The following is a 27,439-nucleotide window of genomic DNA, read 5'->3' as shown; positions in this document are numbered from 1 at the left end:
TCGATCAATGAATTGATTACAATATCAACTTTTCCCTCTAAATCTTTCATGTCTTCCTTAAATTTATCAGCATTTCTTGAGCTACTTACCCTCTCAACACCATTAGAAAGTGCATATTCAACTTTAGATTCGCTTCCAGCTGTGCCATATACTTTAGCACCAATTGCTTTACAATATTGAACAACCATTAATCCTACACCACCAGTAACTGCATGAACTAGAACAATATCTCCTTTTTTGATGTTCGCAATATCTCTAAGAGAATATTCAACTGTAGTTGCAACAACTGGTAACGCAGCAGCTTGTTCGAAGGTAAATCCATTTGGAATTTTGCATAATAAATTTGAATCAGTGGTAACATAAGTTTTTAAGCATCCAGGAGCAATTCCAAATACATTGTCACCAACTTTAATATGCTTAACACCTTCACCAACAGCGACAACAGTACCAGAACAATCACCGCCGGGAGGTCCAGGGTCACCGGGATACAAACCCATAACATTTAATACGTCTCTAAAGTTAAGTCCAATTGACCTTACTCTAATTTCAACAGTGTTTGCAGATGGACATTTTCTTTCTTCATTAGATAAAGGTAGCAACTCTAAATTATTTATCGCTCCACGAGAACTCAAATTTAACTTACAAGAACCAATAATTGCTGCTTCGCCTCTTAAGCTGACTAGTTTTGGAGTAATTATTCTGTAATGAGCTTCACAGCTGTCTTCTTTACCCTTAATTTTCTTTTTTAGCACAAGCTCTGGCTCATATTCGGTATTTAAAAATAAAAGTTGCGATTCTGTAAGAGTCCCGTTAGAAGTAATATCTTCTCTTTTTTTGAAACAAAGTAGATCTTTCACAAATGAAAGAATTATAGCTTTATTTAAGTCTTCTGCAGTCTCTATATCAATTAATCCCAGTGAAACAGATTGATCAGAGAATAACTCGAGTTCTTGTCTAGCGCTCTTAATGAAAGGAGCAACACCTGAATTTGTTCTAAATTCAAGATTCATTCCATCTACATTGAATATGTTTTCAGTAATTATTCTAACACGTGGAATTAATCTTTCCTTATTTTCGAACATTGATCTTAGAATCTTGCAAAGATATAATACTGGCAATAATGAAACAATAGCCTTATTCTTATCTGAATTGGGAATATGGAGACAAATTAAGTCATACTTTGCTTCATTTGATGGAGAAGGTGGCAATTCTTGATCATCTCTCCCATATATTGTTGCCTCTATTTCAGCTAAAGATAGTTTTGAAGCTTCACATACAATATCAGCAGTAAAATATTCGGAATACAAGTCTTCTTTACTAATATTGCAAGAGTTGGTAAGTAATAAAACTTTTCTTTTTTCAACCAGATTTGCGTTTATCCCTTGATAGGACTCATTTTCTGTGTTATCGCAATTGATTTTCGTTGGAAGCGACACTATTTCAGAATTAGTAATGCTTTCAATAACTTCATCCCAGTCAATTCTCCATAACAGCTCATTTGGAATTACATGTTTAATAGTATGAGTAGAAATCACTCCGTTTTTAACAGAGCGGAGTGAAACTCCGAGAAGCACTGCTATTGGAACTCCGCTCATACTCTTTAGTGCAACATTTACTATTGCGCTGTCCTTATCAGAACTTTTGAGCTGAACAAAAGCCCAATATTTTTCTCCCTTGATATACTTTGAAGTGTCAATTTTAGAAGTGATAAGGCATTTATTTATACTTATTGGTACCATTGTAGCTCGCTTGTGTAATTCATTAAATGTTTCCTTATCTGATTGATCGCCAAGTATAGATGCGCACATATGCAATACGCCATCCAAAAGAGTCGGATGTATAGTAAAGCCTCTTTCATTCATTATTGATTCATAAACTGCAAGATTATCTAGTGACTCTGCACAATTTGTAGTAAATAGCTCGCTTTGAATTATCCCTACTGCGGAGTTTGAAGTAACTTTCCACATTTCTTTCAGAGTTTTGAACCTGCTACCATATTGAAGGCCTGCAATTGACATTTTTTCATAGATATCTTCCTGGGAAACTTTTTTTGAGTTTGAAATAAGTTCGCTGCTTGGCCATTCAGAAATTATACACAAACTTTTTGTTTGTGCCTCAATATTTGACAAGTATTCTACTTCATCACATGTTGCATATACAACGGTTTCTTCGTCCATTTTCAATGAAGATTCAATGCTTATTTGGCAATTGTTACCTTTTGACATAATAATATTAAAGTCTGAACTACGGCTTGAATTATCTTCATCAGAACAGTCTTGACTATCAAATTGTCTATTTAAATATTTGTATTGTTTTGCAGAAGACAGTATAAATGGGTTTCTAAAGAAAATTCCCTTTAATTGAATCCAGTCTGGCATTCCTCCAATTACTCCTAAAGTAAATTGCGACTTTGTATAATTCAATGCTACTGTTGCCATAAAATCGACAAAGGCAGCTCCTGGGAGGATTGACTGTCCCAATACTTTGTGGTTGTCAAACAAATCAAGTAATTCTGGTGAAATCATACAGGTAAATTCTAATTTTTCGACAAGTTCTCTTGCATTTGACTTGTTTATAGATATATTTTCCTTGACCCATTCGATATCATTAAAGTCATGTAGAGGAGCAATTATTGGATGGCTAATGTCGCTCCATGAAATTTGCCTTCGTTTCAGGAGCTTGAACCTCCAAGAATCATCATCTAAGTTATTAGCATGACTTGTGAAACTTGAATTTTCTGAACCTAGTTCTTGCATTTCCTCTAAAGGTTGAATAAAGTCAATTTCAGAGTTTATCAGCTTGCATGTGCATTTAACCGAAATGTGGCTACTGTTTACAGGAATTAGGGCTTTTAATAATTGTGAAAGAATAGGCTTTGATGTAATCTCAATAAATGTCATTCTTGAGTTTACAGATTCAATTGCGTGATAAACTGCATCCGAAAGTCGAACAGTGTTCAATATATGTTTTGACCAATATTTAGGAGTTGATATTGATTCAATTTCTTTTTTTCCAGTAACGGTTGAAATAAATTCAACAGTTGGTTTTTTTAGTTCGATATTTTCCAATAATTTGCTAAATTTGTCAGATGCTTCACTGACCAATGGGGAGTGGAATGCATGAGAAACATCTAGCCGTCTGAATCTACTACCAACATTATTATACTCTAAAATCTTATATACCGACTCTTTTTTCCCAGATATAGTGACGCTTTTCTGTCCATTAACAGCTGCCAAAGAGGCAGATTCTTCGAGGCCAAATCTTTTAATTGTATCAACAACTTGAGATTCAGTGAGTCTACAGGCTACCATGATTCCATCTAGAGCAGGTGTAGATGCCATGATGGTTGCTCTGTGTGTGACCAGAGTTAATGCGTCTTCAATTGTCATTACTTGACTAATAGTCGCAGCAATAAACTCTCCAAGGCTATGTCCTAGTACTGAATCTGGTTTTATACCTTTAGAAATCCATAATTGTGCTAGGGAATATTCAACGGCAAAGATTGCTGGTTGAGCATAACGAGTATCATTTAGCATGTTCATAGCTTTAAATTCAGCGTCTTTATTACCATCAATTGGATAGATTATATCAAGAAGAGATATATTTAGAATTTTAGAAACGATTTCATTACATAAATTCATATTTTTTCTAAATATAGGTTCAGTTTCATAAATACCCTTACACATATTGATATACTGTGAGCCTTGCCCTGTAAATACGAACAAAATATGATTTTTCGAGCAATCAGCTGCCTCTATATTTTCAGATTTGTTTTTTTCTGTTGATTCAACTATTACGTGAGTATTACATCCTCCAAATCCAAATCCGCTGACCCCACCAATAAGTTTGTTTTTATTACACTTTAATGAAACGGTTTTTTGTGGTATAATGACATTAAAATCTTCTAAATCTAAATGAGGATTAATTTTGGTCAAATGGGCAATTCTAATTGCAGTCTCATGTTTTAAAACTAAGACCAGCTTAATTAATCCTGCAATACCTGCTGCGCCCTCCAAGTGGCCAATGTTACTTTTTAATGCTCCTAATACTAAAGGAATTGATCTTTTATAATCTCCATTTCTTCCAAAAACACTTTTTAATGCACCTAGCTCAATTGGATCTCCTAATGCTGTTCCTGTTCCATGGGTTTCAATGTAATCAATATCTGAACTGTTTAATTTTGATTGACTAAGTGCCATTTTAATGACGGATGTTTGTGCAGGACCATTTGGAGCAGTTAAGCTTGCGCTTCTCCCTACATGATTGCATCCCCAACCTTTTATTCTTCCTAATATAGGAGTATTTTGCTTCTTTTGTTCACTTTGCTTTAAAATTACAATTGCGCCACATCCTTCTCCTCTAACATAACCATCAGCTGAAACGTCAAATGTTTTGCATTTACCATCTACTGAAAGCATTCTAGCCTTGCAGAATGCAATGAAGAGGTTTGGGGATAATAAAGCATTTACTCCGCCAACTATAGCTCCATTACACTCTTTGTTTCTAAAGCTGTCCATTGCAATGCATGCGGCAGTGAGAGATGATGCACATGCCGTATCTACTGTCATGCTTGGACCCCTCATACCAAAAACGTATGAAACTCTGTTTGAAATTGTAGTGTTTGCAGCCCCAGTCCCTGTAAAAGGTGCCATCCCCTTTCTACTTTGTAAAAATGACCAATCATTTGAACAACAACCAATAAATACACCCATTTGAAATCCAATTAGAGTTTCTTCTTTAATTTTTGCGGATACTAGAGCCTCATAGCATGTTTCTAGCACAATTCTTTGCTGAGGATCCATATGCTTTGCCTCAATATTCGTAATTCCAAACTTGGAATTATCAAACATGTCTATTGAATCAATAAAGCATGCTTTGTAAGAGTAGCATTTACCTGTTTTATCTGGATCTGCATTATAAACTAAATTATGATTCCACCTCTGAATTGGAATTTCTCTAGATGCACAAAAGGCACCGCCTACTGAGTTAAACATTTTGCCAGACAATGGATTTATCGAATAACCTCTAATAAGAGATTTCCAGAGCGTATCTGGAGTATTGCATCCGCCAGGGAATCTGCAGGCTAATCCCGCAATAACTCCAACATTGTCATCTGATAAATTGTCTTGGGAAAGAATCAAGTTCGAGAGTTGAGTCTTGTTAGTTTCATATATGCTCTCTTTGACAGAAAGCTTCTCGGATATATGATCCTTAATTCCTCTAATTGTAGGATAATCGAATAATGTTGTTGCTGACAGTTTAATGTTAAATTTCTTTGATAATGCGTTTCTGAATTCGAGTGCTGCAAGCGAATCGATTCCAATGTCTTGTAATGGTTGGTCCAGTGATTTAATTTCAATGCCAAGAATAGATTTTGAAAGAGAAATAATCTGTTTCTCGATATATTCTTCACGTTCTTCTTTACTCATTTTCAATAATATTGTATTTTGCTGCCTTTTAGTTCTTAAATTCGTATTTACCAGTGAGAACTGGGGTATATTTTCTCCAGAATATATCGTATTAATATAAGTCTTCCATTTAATTGGAAGACACATTATTGTCGCAGACTTTCTATTTTCCTCGTAAATTTGTGTTGTAATTAAATCAAATATTACCTGCTGTCCAGTAGTTTTGGAGATAGGGCTCATTCCCACCAATCCCAAATGCTGTTTTATATTCATAGCCATTCCATCCTCATCCCAAGCCCCCCATTGAATACTTCTGCTGCTAAGTCCTTTGCTTACTCTATATTGTGATAATGAATCTAAACAAGAATTTGCTGCAGAGTAGTTTGTTTGTCCAAAGTTACCTAAACCTGATGCAATAGAAGAATACATAACAAATGTCTTTAATTCTTTGTTTAACCCTAATTCTTCACAGATATTGTGTAAGTTCCATGCACCGATTGCTTTTGGTTTAAATACCTCCTCAATACTTTCACGAGTTTGAGTTTCGATGTTTGAGTCTGAAAGTACTCCTGCCAAATGGAATATATGCTTTAGGTTTTTAAATTCTGTATTAATTAATTTATATACTGAATTTTTGTTGCTAATATCAATATTAAAGAATCTAATACCACTATTACCATTTTTATTATTCAGAGTTCTCTTAAGTAGTTTCTCCCATTTGGCTTTTATACTATCTGATTGTGATTCAATTCCTGATCTAGAAATTATCGAAATATTTGTAATACCCTCATTAAGCAGGATCTCTGTAAGAACTAGACCTAAAGAACCACTTCCACCTGTAATCAAGCATTCTTCTGGAATTGAATTATCTCCAATACCGGCTAAATATGGAATTTTAATAATAACCTTTCCTATATGTTGCGCTCTTTGCATATATCTGAATGCATCTATTCCATTCTCATCTGAACCTCTCATATCAAACACTTTCAGTGGTAATGATTCGATTATTCCTTCTTCTACCAAATTTTTTATTCTTTTTAGCATTCCCCCAAACCAAGCAGGATCTTCCTCCATCATTACATCAACAGCAACGCATTTATACTTAATATCAGGCCTCTTTTCTTTCATCTCTTCTTCTGTCCATATTCCTCTTTTTCCTAGTTCGACAAAACAACCACCCTTTTTCAATAAATTCAAGGAATTTGGAATAAAGTCTTCGATCAATGAATTAATTACAATATCAACTTCTCCCTCTAAATCTTTCATGTCTTCCTTAAATTTATCAGCATTTCTTGAGCTACTTACCCTCTCAACACCATTAGAAAGTGCATATTCAACTTTAGATTCGCTTCCAGCTGTGCCATATACTTTAGCACCAATTGCTTTACAATATTGAACAACCATTAATCCTACACCACCAGTAACTGCATGAACTAGAACAATATCTCCTTTTTTGATATTCGCAATATCTCTAAGAGAATATTCAACTGTAGTTGCAACAACCGGTAACGCAGCAGCTTGTTCGAAGGTAAATCCTTTTGGAATTTTGCACAACAAATTTGAATCAGTGGTAACATAAGTTTTTAAGCATCCAGGAGCAATTCCAAATACATTGTCACCAACTTTAATATGCTTAACACCTTCACAAACAGCGACAACAGTACCAGAACAATCACCGCCAGGAGGTCCAGGGTCACCGGGATACAATCCCATAACATTTAATACATCTCTAAAATTCAATCCAATAGATTTCACTCTCATAACTACTTCATAGTCATTTAATTTTTCAAGCTGTATAGGCTCTGATTCTATTAACGATAAGTTAGAAATTGAACCTCTATTTTGCATGAATAATTCAACTGGCCCAACAATTTGCTTATGGAATTTATTTATTCTGTTTACATATATATTTTTGGAGGTAATACTAAATTCTCTTTCAAATTTGAAAATAAGATTTTCTTTTTCTTTTAGTGATGAATATTCAAAGTTTCCTATCCATCGAACTAAGCTTCCTATGGTTTTTCTCAAATATTGATTATCACTAAAATGTGTAATTTCTAGATCCACACTCTTGATTGGTTGGCTAAAGTTTGTCAATAAAGAACTAATTTCAAGATTTGCTGATTTAGCTAATCCCCATAATCCAGAGTTATTTGGAATGTAAATATTTTCATTAACATCATAGTTGATTAAATTTTGAGAATTTGTTGTGACGATCCAGAAATTTGGAATATTTCTTTTTTGTTCTTGTTTAGCTGGTTTGGCTTGCTTTAGTATTTTTAAGTATAATTTGCAAATCTTCATTACATACTCCAAAATATCAATTGAAATCTTCTCACAATCTATCTTAGTAGACAAAGCCAGTTCAACTGGTGAGAGGAAAACTAATGAATCGAGTGATGTTATATCTATGAGTCTTTCTAGCTCTTCAATATTACTTTCTTTTATTGTATCTAAATTTACGAAGCTTATATTAGCTTTGGGCAATTGTATGTCGTCTTTTTCACTAATATTACAGATTCCTGAATGTATTAAGGCTATTTTTAAATCAAAATCACTCTCTTTTGAAATATTTTTTGAAAATTTTAAAACATCGGATTTCTCCCATTCTGTTATCCAAAGTATTTCATTGTGCGAAACTGTAGGTTTCGAAATATTTTTGCTGTTAAATTGACGCAGAGAAACTTTTTCTAATTTTCCAATACAACTTCCTTCTGAATCGAACAAAACTAAATTGAAAATGGAATAATTCTGTGTCGCTTCACTAAGATATGCAGCTGCCCAAATCATTTGATTTGCGTTGACATATTTAATTTCAATTTCTTCAATACTAACTGGTACCATTGCCTGCTTACTCTTAAAACAATCTTTATATTTTAATAGTGAGCCTGCAACATGGAGTGCACCATCCAAAATCGCAGGATGGAAATAAAATCCGGATTCAAATGTTCCAAATTTACATGTTTCAGGTAAATAGATTTTTCCCAAAGCAATCGAACATGTTTCATTTCTATAAATTTCTTTTACAACTCTGAATTTTTTTCCATATTTCAAACCAATTTCTTCATATTCTTCATACATAATTTTCGGATCTTCCTTTATATTTGTAGTGTTCTTTAATTGGGCAAGATCTTCACTTAGAACAAATTCCCCCTCGGAAATTTTTGCCTTACAAGAAAAGCAATCAATCATTGAATTATCAGTCTCATAATCAAAATCTTCTTGATTGTTAATGTTACAATACTGTATGGAAATATTTCCGTCAGACTCAATATTACAAATTAAATTTGTTTTTTGATCGTTAGCGAGATTGTTGTATGATTTCAGTTGATTAATTACTTCTGTACATTCAGAAGAAAATAAACTAGTTCTATTCACCACCACTGGTTTTTCAAAAAGTACATTGTTTAGCTTCACAGCTATACTTTCTCCAAATAATGCATTAGAACCTTGCAAAATACTTTCATCATCCATTGAAACAGTTATAATGGATGCTGCTGCCAAATCAATGAGTCCGGCTCCCGGAATCACAATTGTTTCATAAACTTTATGATCAGAGAATAGTTTGATTGACTTATTATTGAGGGTAGAGACAATTTTTACTGACCTGTCAATTGATTTCTGCTCACCAAGTATTGAATGTTTAAACGAGTTCCAAGGGAATGACTCACGGCTATATGTTGATCCATTGCTATCCATTATTTGGACACATCCATCTTCAACATTATTATATGAATTTTTAAGCAAAATTTCAGATAGCATCTCGATCATTTTATTGAATTTATTCGGTTCATAACTTTCCAAGTTTGTATCTTCAAAAAGTGAATAGTAAATAGTGTCTTTATCAATATTTTCAAAATTAAAAATTTCTGAAATTCCAAATTCTGATCTGGAAATGGGCATTAAGTCTAATATGGTAGATGCTCCCTTTAAAATGGCAGTATTTAGTGCCTTTGAGATAGATAATTTATTGTTTAACTGCCATCCCCAATACTTTGGACTTGTTAATTCTTCATAAACAAAATAACCAGAAGTTCCACTAATCATTGGAATCATCGGAGTTTCCAATGCAATATTTTCCATCAAGTTAGAAATTGGCTCTATTAGGCCATTCATTCCGTTGGTACCAAATGAATATTTTGTTCTTAAGAACTTTGCATCTATAGAATGTGCGTTGGCCCTAGGGTAGTATTCTTTCAATATAAAAACTACGGTTTCAAGCTTTTCTTCATCGCCTGAAAGCAAAACTTGATTTGAACTAATAGATGCAAAAATTGAAACCCTATTATTATATTGTGGTCCAACATCTGCTAAAGCCATTTCGGCATCCTCCTTTGACACATTGAACAGTGCCATTTTCCCCTCACCAGCTGAAAACTCACTCAATAAAGATGCCCTTAGCATACACAATTTTAGCCCATCCTCTAGGTTGATAGAACCACAGTAAACAGATGCAACTAACTCTCCATCTGAAAGACCAATTACTGCTCCTGGATATATTCCTTTAGACTCTAAGAGCTTTGCAAGAGAATATTGAACTGCAAAAAGCGCACATTGAGCATATTCTTCCTGCTCAAGGATCTTATTTAGCTCTCTTAATTTTTCTATATTCTTGGTTTCAGGATAAACTAATGATTTTAGTGATATTTTTAAGAATGGATCAATTATTTTACAACACTTCAAGAACCATTCTCTGTAGACTATTTCTCTCTCAAAGTAATACTTACCCATGTTTACATGCTGGAATCCTTGAAAACCAAATACAAATAGAACAGGGTTATTTCTTGCCTTATTCGTCTCTATTTTTCCTGTTTTAATCGGCAAATCGATACTTAGACTCGGTTTTTCAAAAATTGCATGTGCATTTGTGCCACCAAATCCAAATGCAGAAACTCCTGCACAAGTTTTTGAACCGTCATATGTTTGCAGTGCAATGTTAGATGTTGGAATGATTACGGGAAAACCTTTTAGGTTGATGTGAGGGTTAATGTTTTTAAAGTGCAGATTTGGAGGAACAGTATCATTTATTAAAGAAAGAATTACTTTGAAAATACCAGCCATACCTGCAGCTCCTTCTAGGTGGCCAATATTCGTTTTAACAGCACCAATAATTAGAGGTTTTCCTGAATCTCTTGTTCTCGAAAATATGCTTTTTAATGCGGATACTTCTATTGGGTCTCCAAGAGATGTACCTGTGCCATGTGCTTCAATATAACTAATATCATTTGGTCTTATTCCTGCATATTCCAGAGCTGAATTTATTACATTTTGCTGAGAGATTCCATTTGGGGCTGTTAAGCTTGCAGACCTTCCATTGTGGTTTACCGATGATCCTTTAATAACTGAATAGATTTTTTCACCATTATTTGCGTTCTTCATTGTTTTTAAAACAAGGACTCCAACACCTTCTCCTCTTACATATCCATTTGCTGCTGCATCAAAAGATTTACATCGACAATCCATAGAAAGCATCCTAGCTTTGCAAAGAGCAACAGTGATCTGCGGAGAAAGCATTAAATTAATACCACCAACAACAGCTGCTTCACATTGTCCAGTGGAGATTTCTTGTAAAGAAACATGAAGAGCAACTATTGATGCACTGCATGCAGAGTCAACTGTTACAGAAGACCCTGTCAGGCCTAGAGTGTATGAGACCCTATTCGCTATTATTGATGCAGCATGACTTGTTGCAGCATATGTACCAATATTTGAATTTGCTTCTGATTTACAAACATGGGTCCAATCATTGCTGCAACAACCTGCAAACACAGAAATATTTCGTTTTTTTAAAGTATCAATGGTATATCCTACGTCCTTTAACGCTTCAAAAGATTTTTCGAGAAATATTCTTTGTTGTGGGTCCATAGATCTTGCTTCTACATGAGATATTTTAAAGAATGATGCTCCAAAATGATCAATGTTTTCTATAAAACCACCTTCTTTAGTATACATTTTGTTCTCTAAATCTAAATCAGTTGAATAATACTCATCAATGTTCCATCTACTTTTTGGAATTTCTCCGATTGCATCAACTCCTGACTGTAACAAACTCCAAAATTCTCCTGGAGTTGAAGACCCACCGGGAAATGAACAAGACATTCCAACAACTACAATATCTGAGTAGCTGTCAATACCTGAGCGATTAAGCAAGTTCTTTTTATGAAGTTCTTTTCCAGAGATCTGTGCTGCAACAAAGTCCACAATCTCTATTACAGTTGGATAGTTGAATAAAAGTGTAGAGTCTAGCTCTACACCAAATTCTTCATTCATCATTTCAGATAGACGAATTGATCCTAAACTATCTATTCCATATTCATGTAGAGGCGCATTAAGATCCAGGTCCTTCTGTGTTATTCCCAATACTTGGGCAGCAAATTCAATGATCTTTATCTTGACTTGATCGATATCAAACTCATTTTTTTCATCATTAGCTTGCTCAGATATTTTTTGTTGACCTGACTGTGTTTTCTCATAAAATTTTGATTTATTTTGAACTCCAGACTTTGAAATAATCATGGATGTTGGACTAATGAACTGTGATGATCGTTCAACCAAAATATCAGACATTGGAGACTGTTCACAAACCCACTCGAATAATGGAACAAGTTTTTTGGAAAAAATTGCATCTCTTGTTTGAGATCTTCTGATTTTTCCGCTGCTTGTTTTTAATATTGTTCTAGGGGAGAGAAGCCAAATATAATGTACTGGTAGCCCGTGCCCAATAAATACTGCCTTCGATATCGCTCTAACAATGTTATCATAAGCAGGTTTTTCAAAAAACCTTCTTACCCTTCCAAGTATACTCGTTTCCATTCTGATTTCAACAGCAACACCAATAGCTTCTTCACCATCTGCCTGGGTTACAGAAAATACAGCAACTGACCCCTGTCTAACTCCACTGACCCCATCAATAACTTCCTCAATATCTTGTGGATAAAAGTTTCTACCTCTAATGATTATCATATCCTTGATTCTCCCTGAAATATAAAGCATATCATTTATTATAAAACCACTATCCCCAGTTCTCATGTAAGTACTTTTCGATGTTTTTCCATCTAGCATAGTGAAATTTGCATTGAACGTTTTTTCTGTTTCTTCCTTGTTATTATAATAACCAAGCGTTACAGACTCACTTGAAATCCAAATTTCGCCAACATTTCCGGGAGTTACTTCTTTTAAACTCTCCGGATTAACAATTCTCAAATCAATTCCCTTGTAAACAATACCACTAGAAACAAATGATGTTGTTTCTGTAGAACTTTTCTCTGTAGCTTCCTTTATTTCAACAATATTCTTCTCTCTTAATTTCTTGGTGTTAACAGTGATATGGTTTACCTCTTGCTGAAAACTATTGTTCCCTGCTACAATCAAGGTATGCTCTGCAAGACCATATGCCGGCTTGATAACATTATGTTTTATTCCCACTGACTTAAAGGCCTCAGTAAATCTATCAATTGTTGTTTTTCTAATTGGTTCGGCTCCAGATAAAATTGCAAAAACATGTTTTAAATTAAGTTGATTTAAGATTTCCTTTGGAGTTTTTTTTACCACGACTTCAAAAGCAAAGTTTGGAGCACCGCTTACAGAACAATTGTATTTATCCATGCATTGCATCCAAAGGTAGGGTTTTTTTATGAAGTCAATTGGGGACATTTGGAAAATATTACACCCAAAAAACAAAGGAGTACAAAAAAAACCAATTAAACCCATATCATGATAAACAGGAAGCCAGCTAAAAACAGAAGCTGAACTCATTGTATTCTTATATAAGACTTTATTAATAATACTCATATATAAATACGATTTATCATACTTAATATCATTTAATGACATAATATTTTTTTCTTCTCCAAATTCGTTATTAATGAAAGATAATTCATCTTCTGTAAGCTCGTTTTTTTTCAAAACTGTAATTCCTGCAGGAATGCTGTCAAGCTCGTTTTTATAATGTTCTTCTAAAACTGAAGGAAACGAGTAGCTACTAATACAAATGTGAATATTATAAAGTAGATTTCCATGAGTAACCATCACCCCTTTTGGTTGGGAAGTTGATCCTGATGTAAATTGCAGAAATGCTACCGTATTAATATTAAAATCAAAACCCAAAAAATCACAATAATTAGAATCATTAAGAATAATATCATTAATCGCCTTTTGTACTTCGTTAATATATTCTTCCTTCCGTATTTTCAAATTATCTGTTGCCTCAAACCTTATTGATTTAAATCTTTTGTCGGTAGACATTGTTTTAGCTATCTCAATACTTCTCATATAAGATGTACAAGTGAGGGAAATATTAGTTTCTGAAGCTTGCTTTATATCACAAAACCTCTGTATTTCGCTTTGTCCTCTCATTGGATCAGGAGGATATACAGGGACGGCAACAATCCCACTAACTAAACATGTAGTAAATGCAATTACAAAATCATAGCCTGGTGTATAACACAAAATAACTTTGTCCCCTGCCTTGATTCCTAGTTTTTTGCTCAAATACCAACTTAATTCGACTACTTTTTCAAATAATTCTCTATAAGTAAACTTCTTCTTTATGTCCCCATTTGACCCTATCCAAGAATAACATTCCCTAAATCCATTTATTCTAGCATTTTCTTTGAGAGTATAAAAAAATGGGTTTTTTCCATATAGGGAAAATAAATCCTTTAAGCTGACTTGATCTTGAAAATTTGGCTCATTATTTTTTGGATTCATCTTACTATGTGACTCACTAAATGTACTATTAATGCATGGCCCGTACTCCTCTTTTTTAAGCATTCTATTACCAGGAGACAAAATCAATATGTAATAAAAAGTTTATTTAAAGCGATTCTTATCTTAAAATTTCAGAAAATAATCTTAAGATAGCTTTTTAAATTAGTGCAAAATTTAGGTTGAGAATTGAATATCAAATAAACCAGCTAAATATTGTTCTTAAATAGTTATAATAGTCTTAACTTGTATTAAGCTTACTTATCTTGAATTAACAATAGATATAAACAAATTTCGTGTCCTTTTATTTATAATTTTTGCAAAAAATGGTAATTATATTAAACTTGAAATTAACAATTTCTAAACCCTTGAAATGCAAACAAAATTCCCCAGTATTTTTGTATACACTTTAGGGTTAAATTTAAGTTCTTTTCTAGCTAGATTGAAGTTAGATTTATTTTCTTATGAAAGGTAATACTCCTTTCTAAAAATAAAATAGTTTAAATGCAAAAATGCACCTTTATTATGATTCAGACATTTCCACCAATATCCTCTGTGAGCATTGCATTTGTAGACACAAACTTGCGTACATCTCCTCACTCTAGATTATAAAAGGTTCCAAAGTAGCCGCTAGCATTTAAAGAATTAAAAGCGAGAAAATGTTAAAGAGCGGCACAAGTACACCCCACACCATTTCTCGAGGTATGAAAGCCAGAGAAATTGAGAAAAAAAGCTAGAAAAAAAGTATAAATTTAACATCTTAGCAAATGTATTAAGAATAAAGAGCTCAACACCTTGGCAACGCTTAGATCTAGAATGATTATTCTGGAATATAGCACATCATTTCTGCACATTCAAGATTCCCTTTTTGAATTAGGCTGGAAAAATAATCCCTAATCCCTTTCAGCGATACTAGTTAGGTAATTATCAATTTCTTCAACGCTTAATAGTCTAAATTCGGGCATATCTTTTGTAACAACACCAACCTCTATGTCTTCAGCTTTGAAATCTACTCCAAGTAGGGTTTTCAGACAGTCAATACTTGCAGAAATAACTTCTTCGTAGCTGTTTAGAGGCTCGTTCTTGATAATCTTCTCGAGTGCATTATTCCCCTCTCTCTCTTTTGTACCAACAGCGCATGCTCTGTAGGAGGCAAAGTACCCAGCTGGGTCAATCTTGTATAATGAAGGCCCATCTTCATCATCTATTGATATAAACATCCCAGAAGCACCCAAAAGTCTCATAGATGCATGCTGAGTATATAGTTGATTCACATCTGCTATTTTATGTGATAGGTATGAAACAGGAATTTCAACTCCTTTTTCGAAGGCGAATTTCCCTGCAATTTCCCTACACCTAGTTTAGAAATTTGAGTTATTTTAATAAATCTCCGGATTTTCAAATAAATTAAACTTACTTTGAAATAAGTGATCTACAATCAGGAGCCAACCCAAGCATTACTGCCCCAATATGCTTTCTTACTTTATACAAAGACGTAACATAGGCAGGGTCCAAAAGTTTATCTTGTTGTCCTTGCTGATTTGGGACTTTCTTTTCACATACAATGCATACGGTATCTTTACCCTTTATAGCAATTGCCGTAATGTTTGAATTCTTTACAGCTCTAAAGGTATATTCTATTTGATAAAGTTTGCCTTCTGGCGAAAAGATTGTAATATGCCTATCGTGCAGGGATTGAGATAATCTGGACATCTTATCAGTTCAAAAGTTTGATAAAGTATATTAATGAATAAATTAAATCCAAGCCCCTAAAACGGACAAAATTTCCAGCCCCTCTAAAAAAAGCATCTATACACCCCTCAAATTCTCAGTTAGCGCTTAACTTACAATATCAAGTGTTGTATAACTTCATGTAAAGAAAAGAAACTGACTAAAAAAAAAAAAAAAAAAAAAAATATATATATATATATATATATATAGAAGATAAAAGTAAATATGCGTTATTAATTATCTACACCCTAGTCACTAACTTCGATAATTTCCAATATATCATCTTGATGCATATTTGGACTAGAAGTCTGGCCGTTAGGCTTTGTATCGAGTGACTCCAAATTATTTATTTGAGGTAGTGTTTTGGCCTCCTTGACAAAACAACCTCCGCATGTTTTTTTATGAAAATTCCACCAAGAATCTGCTGGGCCTGGCTTTCTGTTGATCGAACGTCGGACGTATCCATAATAGGGTGGATGATTTCTACAAACACCATCGCAACGCCAGATATACCTTCTATAATAGTTCAATTCATCATGGAAGTTGTGATAAATATTAATGTTTAGGCCAGACATTCTGTTTATTCTGTTCATATGAAAGCAGAACTCCTTCCCGTGAAAATTTCGATCTCTATCGTTTGATGTCAAAAACAAATAAGCATGAATAAGCTCATGCAAAATTGTCTCTTTTAGCTCTTTAACGGATCTATACTTTAGTAGTGGCTCTGAAAGGCTGACGATGCATCTCCCTCCAGTTTCATATGTACATTTACCTGCGCACAATGTCATTCTATTGCTCCATCTGATTACCACAGAGCCGAGAGACCCAAAGAAATATAGGTCATTGTACTCTAAAAGGAGTTCATGAATGTCAGGGAAGCCACTAGCTAAGTCTTCATCTTGCGAGTTGAATTGATTAATTATTTTTTTTTTTTTTGCAAGACTTTATTTAATAATTAATGATCAGCGCCAACACAAATTGGCAAGCGGTAATGTGTTGAGAATAATTTTTTTAAAAATAGAAAGCCTTCAAGTTTTATCTGTATTAATTGTTACAAGCAGTGATTGAGTGTGCGGTGGGATAGCAATTCAGATGCATAGCTCTAAGCTTAAAAGTATTTATTTAATCATATATGGCATTGTTTCAACCTTATTTTGGGCTACAACATTATACTTTACAATTAATGAAATAATTGGCATAAAAAGTACTTATGAACAATTAGGTAAACATATGATAGCACTGCGAATTTCGCAAAGCTTAGCAGTATTAGACATAATAAATTCTTCACTTGGAATTGTGAAGTCGCAATTTCTGCCCACAATAATCCAAGTATCTTCGAGATTACACATAGTATGGATCGTATTCTATTTGTCTCCAGAAAACTCTCGCCAAATTTCGACAGTTTTCTCAAATATCATGATAATAACTTGGTCATTATCAGAGTTAATCAGATATCCATATTATGTTATTTTGCAATGCTCATTTAACTTTCCATCAATTAGAATGCCTTTGTTCCTCAAGTGGCTCAGATATAGCGCATTTGCTGTTTTGTATCCAATTGGTATCTTTAGTGAGGTAATTATTTGTTCAAACTTTATCTCTGATATTTATAATAATTCTAGCTCAAGCGATCCAGTTTATCAAAGATTGCTACATTTCCCCACGAAAATGCCTAATGCTCTAAATTTCGAAGTGAATCTTGCATGCTTATATATTGTTATATTGTGTATATATATTCCTGGCTCTATATTTATGTATTCATACATGATCAGGCAAAGAAAGAAATCATTAATTAATTTATGGAAATTGGAGGGCGATAATACGAAGGTAGAATAAAGCCGAGACACTTGAGACTTAATGTCCTAATAGCGAGCATCGATTTAAATGACATTGACTTAAAGGTGTGAAATTTGTAAAATAGTATTATAGAGTGATATTATTTGAAACCTTAATACTTAATCACATTTTAAGTTTCGAAAAATTCTTTCTCAATGATTTTGGAGTCCAAATTTAAAAAATAAAATTTCAAAATTTGACCTTATTATTCACAAAAATATTCGAATAACAAATATTTGTGGAAACCACACTAAATTTTTAAAAAAATTAATAAATTAACAGTTTTTTCATATTAATTTGCAGAACGTAATGCAGTATTAACAACTAATAAAATTAGCAATTTCTGAATCATTCAGAAAATAGGATTATAACTCTAAATAGATTTTTAAAACAAATGTAGAACTTCTGAAATGCATGAAAGAACTGATCTATTTTTCCCAGCATCAACAAATGTTGATTTGACCATTTCAAGATGCAAAAAAAAATTGGCTAGCTTGAGAAGGTATATTAAATCAGTCTCTTATCTGAGAAGTCAGACAAATACTGGGCATTCGAGGGATAAATATGATTTCAATATTAAAAATAATATGCGCCAGCTACAATTGAACAAAAATGAGAAATGCATGGATTTGAGACGCAATGATGAAAAAAAATGTAATTACAAGTATTATGGCCAAAATGAGAAAAAGTATAATGCTGAAATGAACGCTTGCTCAGGAATAGATTCTGAGAGTTCAATAAGCTACAATAGTTCATTTGTAAATAAGTTAATTGAAAGGTATTACTCAACTTCCAAATCGAAATTACCTGATTTAAACAATGTTGAAAAGATTATCTCATTTAAGACTACAAGTAACTTATCCACTCCGCAATTGAGAATAAATAACGAGAGAAAAGATGAAAGTCAAATTAATCAAAACATTCCCAAAAATAACATGGAGTTAAATAATATTGAATCAAATTATGGTTCATATTGCAATCCTAAATTCGATAGTGATTATAAAAACAATAATAGAAAAGAAAACTTTGAAAAACAAGAATCACCCCATGCAACTTTATTAAAGCAATATGACTTAGAAACTAGAGAGATAGTTGATAATCTCGACAAGAAAATTAGAAACTTGGAAAGAAGGTTAAAAAAAGATAAAAGGAAAATAAAACTACATAATAAAAATGAGTTTCAAGAACCTATCTACGAACGTCTAGAAAGGTCAAATAGTATAGAATCAAAACTATTATCAATATCTGTTATGCCTCCAAATGGAATTTCGTGCTTCGAAAGTTCATTCTTACCATATTATTGTACACAACAAGAGATAAAGATTTTGGAGGATTTAATTTCAATCAAAGGAGAAATTTACGGTTCATCGCAAACAAGCATTAAAATTGTTGGGATTGGAAAAATATTTTGTTGTCATGCAAGGACTAGATTTATAGATAGTATTAAACGATTATACCAAGGTTCAATTAATTTTATTAAGTTAAAATTGCTAATATATATAGAAGAGCCCGAAATACTCCTAGCTAATACCTGTGGGCCACAAACCTTTGAAAATAAATATGATATGAATTTTTATGAGTTTGAAGAATTATACGAAACTAAAAAAATTTCCAGGTTTCTAATTTGCTTGGTGATTACTGACAGACCAATGGAATGCTTTAAAAAGAGGTGCTATACTATTAGCAACGCAAAGCAAGTACTTCCGATATATATAATTAATATTAATTCAATTTCAAGCTAAATCCAAACTATAATCATTACCTGTTCTTTAACCTTCGATCTCTTAATATTTCATAGTATTCTTTCATTGTTTCATCAAGTATGCTGTGATTGAATCCAGAAAACATGGGCACCCCAAGTGCATCTGCTTTAACTGGATCTAACTTCCTTAATACAATCTGGTAAGGTTTGAACGAAAGTATTTCGCCGCGTAGCTTTCTTAAGATATTAGAAAATTCCAAGTAATTTGCATTTTTCGTTTTTGAATACTTTAAAAATTTCTCGTGATTTTTAATGAGATCAATCAAGTAACTTCTAGACTGCTGCATGTATTCATTACATGATTCTAGCAGATTGAAGTTGATTTTTTTGCATAGTTTCTCCAATTTTTCTATCATAGTAATAAAAACATTGGACATTTCGGCAAAAGACTGAGGCCACAAAAACTTAGTTACTTCGACTGAAAACTTTTTCATTACCGGGTCTAGAACTTCACTTGGAATAAATGGAATAAGATAATCATAAGCATTTAATCTGGATGTCGAATGGGAAACAATTGATATAATGGGACTTTTTGCTATTTCAATTCTATAACTTTTACACAAAGGCTTGAACTGTTCTTCATAAATTTTTAGTTCATGTTTCGAGCCCTTAACTGTTAAAAAGCTCTTGTAAATTGAATTAATCACCTCCCCTTTTTTTGCAAGTCTAGCTACTTCCCTGCTATAATAAAGCATTAATCCTTCCTCATTCTTTTCAATTTGATTAATAAGATTAATAAAAGTGGTAGCAACAGTGCTCATCAACATATTGTAAAATGGAAAGTCACGATCTCTCCAACGGAGTTCCTCATTTAGGAAATAAAAAATCCCTGGTTTTTGGATATATCCATTTAAAGTAACACCCCCATTAGGAGATCTTGGATCAAACGACTCATACGACTGGCAAGAGCTAGTAAGGCATACAAAGACTAATACGGCAGTATATAGCAAAAAATTTAGTCTAACATTCATTATCTATTACTCCAAAAAAAAAAAAAATAGTGTGACTTTTTTTAATTTTGCTTGAATTTTGCTAAATTAATTTTTTCCCCATTATTAATTCGGCGGGCATTTTGTCTTTAGGTGACCTGCATGTAAGTGGACAACATTTGCAATAATATAATGCAAATAGTTCAAGCAATTAAATGATATGAAAAAAAATTTAGGACATAAACTAATTTTTACGAGAGATCTATTCCCTTTAAGTATATGTATTGAAATTTTTTTTTTTGGAAATGTACTCTCAAAAAGGTGATGAGTTTGAGGTAGAAAAAAATAAATTAATAAATATTCAAATTAAAAAAAAATTAGGAGAAAGAAATGATTCCAATGACCAAAAAGAGTCAATTATTCCATTTGGAATTCCTGTTTGGGTACAAAATAGAGATGATGACATAGAAGTCGTTAAACGAGGTTTTTTAAGAGATGCAAATTTAGGTGAAAATGTTATGGTTGAATTCAGCTCGATTAATTCAAAAAGTATATTTGCAATAAAAAGTTATCCAAAACACAAGATAGGATTGATTATAGATAATCCGATTAAAAGCCCAGATTTATCTTTGCTTGATGTTTGTACTCCTCATGGAATTTCACATATGCTTGGCGAAAGGTGCGCAGCTGGGTTTTGCTACACTTTTAGTGGGAATTTATTGATTTTCATCCTCCCAAGAGTAGAAAAAATTCCAAGGCTAATGAAGGCGTATAGCAGCTTGGAAATTCAGAGGTTTTGGACTGAAATGAAAACAAAATTTGAACCTCACATTTTTTCTTTAGCGAGGCGTGCATTAGTTAGTTGGGCAGAGAATCACCAGGACCAGACAATAATTATTATGGGAGCGCAAAATACTGGAAAATGTTTTAATATGCATATGTTAATTAGGTTTTTAGCAAAAAATCTCAGTTTGTATAAGTATATAAAGAGCTCCTATGCAATTTCCGAGAAAATTGCTTCTATTGTTCACATAACTAGAAGTTTTATTCAAACACCTGGAGAAGGTAACAATGGCGATAATAAATTTTATCATTATGGCCAAAGCTATTGTGGGCAAGTTTGGAGAATTTTTGTTGCTTCAGATGGATGTTTAATGGGATCTCACTTGCATTTGTGGTCTTTTAACACATCTCCAGTATCATATTGGTCAAGAACTGGTCCTTTTTTTTCAATTTTTTACCAATTAGCACATGGATTAATATTAGACAATAATAATCCTTTGATAAAATCATTAAAATTATCCAATGATGAAACAATGCTATATCTAACTCAAGTTTCTCCAGATATGAATACAAATTATATTGATCAACTCCGCGGTTTTAAAATGACTGTTGGATCGTTAAATTCACTAGGGTTAAACGATACACAAAAGATTGATTTTTTTAAGGTAGTATTTGCAATTGTAGTCATTGATTCATATGTATCAATATTATGTAATTCAACTGTAAATGAAATTAATGACTCTAAAATCGTTTTTTTCCCATTGCTAGCAAGATTATTGGGGATTGAAATTGAAGATTTAAGGACAAATATAGTAACATGTTATGAATTTGTGCAATTACAAGTTACTCTATACTGCAGATTACTAGATTGGGTTATTTTTACATGCAATGAGAACCTTCGCCCTGCTGTTACCAATTTACTAGGACTAGAGTCATTTACAATAATACATGGCCCTGGATTTATAAAAGAAGGTTTCTCATTTTCGAATGCAATGCAAAATTATTGTGAGGAAAAATTAAAAAAGAATTATATTCACGAAATATTTGATTCGGAGAAAAAGATACTTGAATCTGAAGGTCTCAATATGATTAAGCTAAACTATAGTGATATTGATTCAATTACTGATTTGTTTGAAGATCCAGAAAAAGGATTTATGAATTTGCTAAAAATTACTTCAAAAAGACAAAGAAGGGTTGAGGAATTTATTTCAGAAATACAAAAAGATCCAACAGAGTCATCGTTGCTTCACAAACCTACACCGTGCGATGAATTTGGGAGAATAGATTTGGATCCATCGAAGTCAATTTATTCTAAGTTTGTGCGTTCATTCACAGGAAACGAACTGCTTAAGGCAAACGATGAATTTATTACTAAGGGTGAATCAAAGTTTCAGGAAGAGCCATATAATGAACTTCTAAAAAGAAAAAAACAAATTTGTAAAGATTACCACGATTCAAATTCTGAAAAAATAAGAAAGTATAGGAAGATAAGAACAAAGCGTGGAAATAGAGCAGACTCAATGGGCAATGATTTATTTTCTGGAGTAGTTAATGATTTTGAGGTAGATTATGGTGCTAATAGTTTACATTCAAGCGTTTTAGTAGAGGATGAGCAGGCTGGCGAATTGCCAGATTATCTACCTCCTGAAGTTACTATTAATCATTCATTTGGGAACTGTAATTATAGTATAATAGCTATGGCAGAAGAGGATAACCTGAATCAAGTTCCAGAGAAGGTCGATGAATTATTTAGAAAGTCAAATAATAAGATCATTCGCGCATGCTGGACAACCATTTTAGAAACAGATGAAAAATATATGCAAGAAAGGAATATCTACAAAGGTACAGCTCAAAAAAAGAAAGCTAGATTATCCATTGATGAGGATCCTGAAATAATAAAATTTGAAAATTTCTGGAAAAAAACGGAAGATTTTATGGATTTAACTTGGATAAGATTAAGCGCAATTCCAGGATCTCCTTCAATGTCTCAAATTGCATTAAAAGCTTCCAAGATGGTGGATTCAATGTTAAGAAGAGGAAAACTATTCTTTTCAGTTTGTGCAAGTAGTTATCAATTGGGTAAAAAAACTGAGGAAGAGGTATCTGAAACTAAAATAACAAATGATTTGGAAATGTATGATATTTCATCTCAGGTCTTGTTTCAGCAGTATGGTTTCACGGTAAAGATCCCACTAAGAGTCTTTTTGCTCAAATTTAGTGAAATATATATCCCAAGAATACACAAAAAGGGCATTTTAGAAAGGTTGAAATCCCAGCAAAATTTGAGGGACTCGATAAGAACTTTATTGCATGGATTAGAAGTACCTGAAGTCGAATATTTAATTGGAACACAGAATTTATTCCTAAGAAATAAGATGGTATTAGTTCTCGAACGAAGAAGAGAAGAATATTTGAAAAAAGCGTTGCCAGCATCTATTATTCTTCAAAATGCATGGAGAACTTTAAAACCAAGATTATTTATTTCCAAATTAAGATTGATGAGCGTGAGAATACAATCATTAATTAGGATGAGGTTTGTTTGTATTTTATGGAGGAAAATACTTCCTTATCGGCAATTTATTTGTGGATTAGCATTACTAATACATCTAGCAATTCCATGGGTTAAAACATCTACCATATTTGATAAACTGGAAGAATTAGCGCAACAGCGAGAAGATGAAAGGAAATTCTTTCGAAATTCTGCAGCAACATCAATTCAAGCTTGGTGGAGAGGTGAAATGGTTCGCCGAAGGCTTACACTTTATCGTTATAATGAATTTAGAGAGTTCTCAATCCAAGTAATACAGTCAGCATGGAGAACGCTTAAAGCCCAAGCATTATTGGTAGAAAAATTAGCATTTACAAAAACACCCAATTTCAAAGCAGTTAAGATTCAAGCAGTGTTCCGTGGATGGTTAGTAAGAAAGAAATTCTGCAAATTATTTATGCTGAAAAGATGTATTTTAGCTCTAAAAAGGAAGTCACTAATTAGACTTGGAATTGCAAAGCATATCGAATATAGAGGAACTTTAAGAAGAAGCCATGTATTTAGAGAGCAAATTAGGGCTCATAGAGAGGTTGTAAACAAAGCTATTATAATTCAAAGAGTTTTTCGTATGGCTTTGTGCAGAAGACAATATGTCAAATTACGTTTTTCCGCTCAAGTAGTACAATGTAGAGCATACACATGTTTGGAAGTATATAGATATTTCAAGGCAATAAAGTCAATAACATTATTACAGCAGTGGTGGAGAGTTACATCCACACTAAAGAAACATATTGATTCAGGAAATTCATTAATTAAAACCCTAAGTAAATTTAAGATACAAAAGAAAATTCCAAAAGATCCGGTAAAAAAATCAATAGAAATGAATAATTTAATCTCAAGAGAATTAAAACAATTTAATATGATGAGATACCCGTTATTAAGTATGCAAGGGTTATTCCAACCACTTGCAAAAATTGTTGAAAGCAATACTGTATTTTTAAACCCTGTAGAATTAAGTATTGTTAAAGATGTTGGCGATTATTATCCAAGCACATGGGGAAGAGGTTTTGTGACTTTGTGTAGAAGATTATGCGGCGCAATATTTGAAACTGCTCCAACAAAACAGTTCCCACCATTGAAAATATTACAATTTTCAGTAGGACAAAGGCATACCTTAGTATTAATAGCAGAACGAATTTTGGCAGGGCAAGGGGATGATAATATTGAAATTGATTCATTTGATAACGAGGATTTATCCAATCATAAATTTTCAAAGAGCGGAAATAGTGGTGCATTGTTAGGACAGACTTCTGGAAAGCTATTGAACTTTGAATATAGAAATCATGTATATTCCTGGGGTGTTAATGATCAAGGCCAATTAGGAGTTCCTGTTATGGACTTGGTATCATCGAATATAAGGGAACCTGTAAGATTCATTGATTCTGAATATAGGTATACAAAGAATGAAAAAACAGGGAAGACTGTTCGTTACTTAATAAGACAGATAGATTATACAAGAAGAATTAGATGGGTAGGATGTGGATCAGATCATTCAATGGCGATTACAGCGGATGGAAAGCTATTCACATGGGGCGAAAACATATTTGGTCAATGTGGCCATGGACATAATTATTCATATATCCCGAGTCCAAAGATGATTGAACCACTTAAAGAAGAACAGGTATACATGGCTTCAGCTGGCGCAAGACACTGTGGTGTAGTTACTCAAAATGGTGCAGTTTTTATGTGGGGGGCAGGAACTCATGTATGCTTAGAGGATTATAGATTCAAAACATTATATGGCCATTTGGCAGAGTATGATACTGTAAGTAGTAATGCCAATTTTTATGAGCCATTTAGGGTAGAATTGCCTAGCTTTGATAACTCTTCAAGTACAAATAAAAATGACGATAAAAAAAATGGAAAATTCGGGACAGATGAATATAACAATAAAAATGAAGGAAACAAGAATGGAGGAGTGAGACAAATTTTATGTGGAAATGGGTTTAATATTATATGTACTCAGAACCTATTTATTTGGGGAAGGAATGACAAGGGGCAGTTAGGCATGAGTAAAAAAGGACATTTATTAGTGCCAACATTACTTCCGTTGCCTACGACTGATTTATTAAAGCTTGACTATTCAGAAGAACTGAAGAAAGAAGTGAGAAGGAGAAGTTTATTAACATTGATTTCAGGTAATAAAATTACTATTTCATCAATTAGTGCCGGGCCGGATTTTGTGTGTGCTACAGTTGAAGATGGATTTAATATCATGTATTTATGGGGAAACTTTACTGTTCATGAGCAAACTGGGGGGAGTAACTCATCACATTCAGCAATGAAAAATTTTGGTATAAGTAAAATCAACTTAAAATCGCAAAATTCATCTACAATTTCAAATAAAGCAATTCAATGCCCAACAATTGTAAGGCATAGTATATGGGAAAAGAAAATATTGACACAAGTAGCATGTACTGTTAATTCAATTGCAGTAATAACAGATGATAGTGAATTATACGGTTTCGAATTAGTTTCATTAAAAAAAACAGAAGCAGGGAAATCTGAAAAAATTTCGTTAAGTACAGATGAATTGGATACTGGACATAAGTTAGATAATTGGGGTGGAATCATTTCTGCAAAGAAAAAACAAAAGAATGTAATGGATAAGAAAAAGACATTATTACCAGAATTTTGTAAGGATTTGGATATATTGCGTATTCCAGAAAAATATAAAGGTAACTTAAATGATTTATTTTATTTTGAGCCAAGTCTATATCAATACAGATGCGTACCAAATACAAAAAAGGCAGGATTATTAACAGAGGAGGTAATATCAAGTATTAGTTCAACAATGAGCATATTATGGGTTAAACACCGTAGAAAGACGTATATATCTCAAATTAAAGGAAAATCGGACACAAATAACTCAAAAATAGATACAGATAATATGGATGAAAATGAAAAATTGGTCGAGATTGATAGAGAGAATGTATCAACTGATTCACAGATGAAGATGGATGAAGGAAACATACTCCAGAAGGTTAAAGAAAGAAGAAATATTGTTATGAATAGAAATATGATTTTACATCGTATACAACCAAAAAGTTATATACCTTCTTATTTATTCCATGATCCTCAGCGTGTATTGGGAAATGGCTGTAATGATAGTGTTTTTGTTGAATTATTAAGAAGAATAAAGAATAAAAATAAAAAATCCATAGCTGAAAGCGATGAACATATTTTAGATTTAAATGAAGCAGAAAAACCAAATTAAGCGGATAGAGCTTGCGTTTAGTTTGATAAATTATTAGAAAATTGTTTAATATTTTAATTATTTCCATTTCATTATGCTTTAACATTTTTTTTTATGGAAAAGGGCTAGTCTTGAATGCTTTTTTAGATAGATCATTTGGTGAGAAAATACAAATTAGTTGGAAGTGAAGCTCATTTGAAGGAAAAATCTTGATGAGAATGAACTTAACTTTCCGTTTAATGCTAATAATTATTTAAATAATAATCAAAATAAAAAATTAGTTGGATTTCCTATTTAATCTTTTGATTTGGGATTAAAAAAAAATAAATTTAAAATATTGATTTTAACAATTAAAAACTAAATATAGAAATATTCAGAAAATAGTGAATTAAAAGAAAGGAAGTTTTATACTTAATTAAAAAACCAAATTTTGTTAATAAAGTTATCGAAAATATTGAAATTACATAATTATAATTATACATTTATTAGTCCAATTTGAGATCAAAATATCAAATTAACAAACACTAGCAACCTTTGGTT

General features: G+C 32.7%; 7 protein-coding genes across 7 annotated transcripts; 3 read left to right on the top strand and 4 right to left on the bottom strand.

Annotated features, from left to right (window-relative positions):
• Nucleotides 1-15,007: 15,007 nt before the first annotated feature.
• Nucleotides 15,008-15,358, bottom strand: Chro.30255 (20S proteasome alpha subunit A). Its single annotated transcript, XM_663605.1, has 1 exon — nucleotides 15,008-15,358. The coding sequence occupies one exon, from the start codon at nucleotides 15,356-15,358 to the stop codon at nucleotides 15,008-15,010; it is 351 nt and encodes a 116-aa protein (XP_668697.1).
• Nucleotides 15,359-15,527: 169 nt separating this feature from the next.
• Nucleotides 15,528-15,827, bottom strand: Chro.30254 (20S proteasome subunit PAA1). The annotated part of the gene is made up of 1 exon (XM_663604.1): nucleotides 15,528-15,827. The coding sequence occupies one exon, from the start codon at nucleotides 15,825-15,827 to the stop codon at nucleotides 15,528-15,530; it is 300 nt and encodes a 99-aa protein (XP_668696.1).
• Nucleotides 15,828-16,093: 266 nt separating this feature from the next.
• Nucleotides 16,094-16,633, bottom strand: Chro.30253 (DKFZP547N043 protein). The annotated part of the gene is made up of 1 exon (XM_663603.1): nucleotides 16,094-16,633. The coding sequence occupies one exon, from the start codon at nucleotides 16,631-16,633 to the stop codon at nucleotides 16,094-16,096; it is 540 nt and encodes a 179-aa protein (XP_668695.1).
• A 304-nt stretch (nucleotides 16,634-16,937) lies between these two features.
• Nucleotides 16,938-17,681, top strand: Chro.30252 (hypothetical protein). The annotated part of the gene is made up of 1 exon (XM_663602.1): nucleotides 16,938-17,681. One exon carries the CDS (start codon nucleotides 16,938-16,940, stop codon nucleotides 17,679-17,681), a length of 744 nt encoding a protein of 247 aa, XP_668694.1.
• Nucleotides 17,682-18,091: 410 nt separating this feature from the next.
• Chro.30251 (hypothetical protein) lies at nucleotides 18,092-19,423 on the top strand. Its single annotated transcript, XM_663601.1, has 1 exon — nucleotides 18,092-19,423. One exon carries the CDS (start codon nucleotides 18,092-18,094, stop codon nucleotides 19,421-19,423), a length of 1,332 nt encoding a protein of 443 aa, XP_668693.1.
• A 16-nt stretch (nucleotides 19,424-19,439) lies between these two features.
• On the bottom strand, nucleotides 19,440-20,414 carry Chro.30250 (hypothetical protein). Its single annotated transcript, XM_663600.1, has 1 exon — nucleotides 19,440-20,414. The coding sequence occupies one exon, from the start codon at nucleotides 20,412-20,414 to the stop codon at nucleotides 19,440-19,442; it is 975 nt and encodes a 324-aa protein (XP_668692.1).
• A 263-nt stretch (nucleotides 20,415-20,677) lies between these two features.
• On the top strand, nucleotides 20,678-26,920 carry Chro.30249 (hypothetical protein). The annotated part of the gene is made up of 1 exon (XM_663599.1): nucleotides 20,678-26,920. One exon carries the CDS (start codon nucleotides 20,678-20,680, stop codon nucleotides 26,918-26,920), a length of 6,243 nt encoding a protein of 2,080 aa, XP_668691.1.
• The last annotated feature ends 519 nt before the right edge of the window (nucleotides 26,921-27,439 follow it).

This window comes from Cryptosporidium hominis (genome assembly GCF_000006425.1).
Source record: "Cryptosporidium hominis TU502 chromosome 3 CHRO013096, whole genome shotgun sequence".
NCBI classification, from domain to species: domain Eukaryota; phylum Apicomplexa; class Conoidasida; order Eucoccidiorida; family Cryptosporidiidae; genus Cryptosporidium; species Cryptosporidium hominis.
The sequence above is the reverse complement of the archived record's forward strand: the minus strand, read 5'-3'. Positions and strand labels throughout refer to the sequence as shown.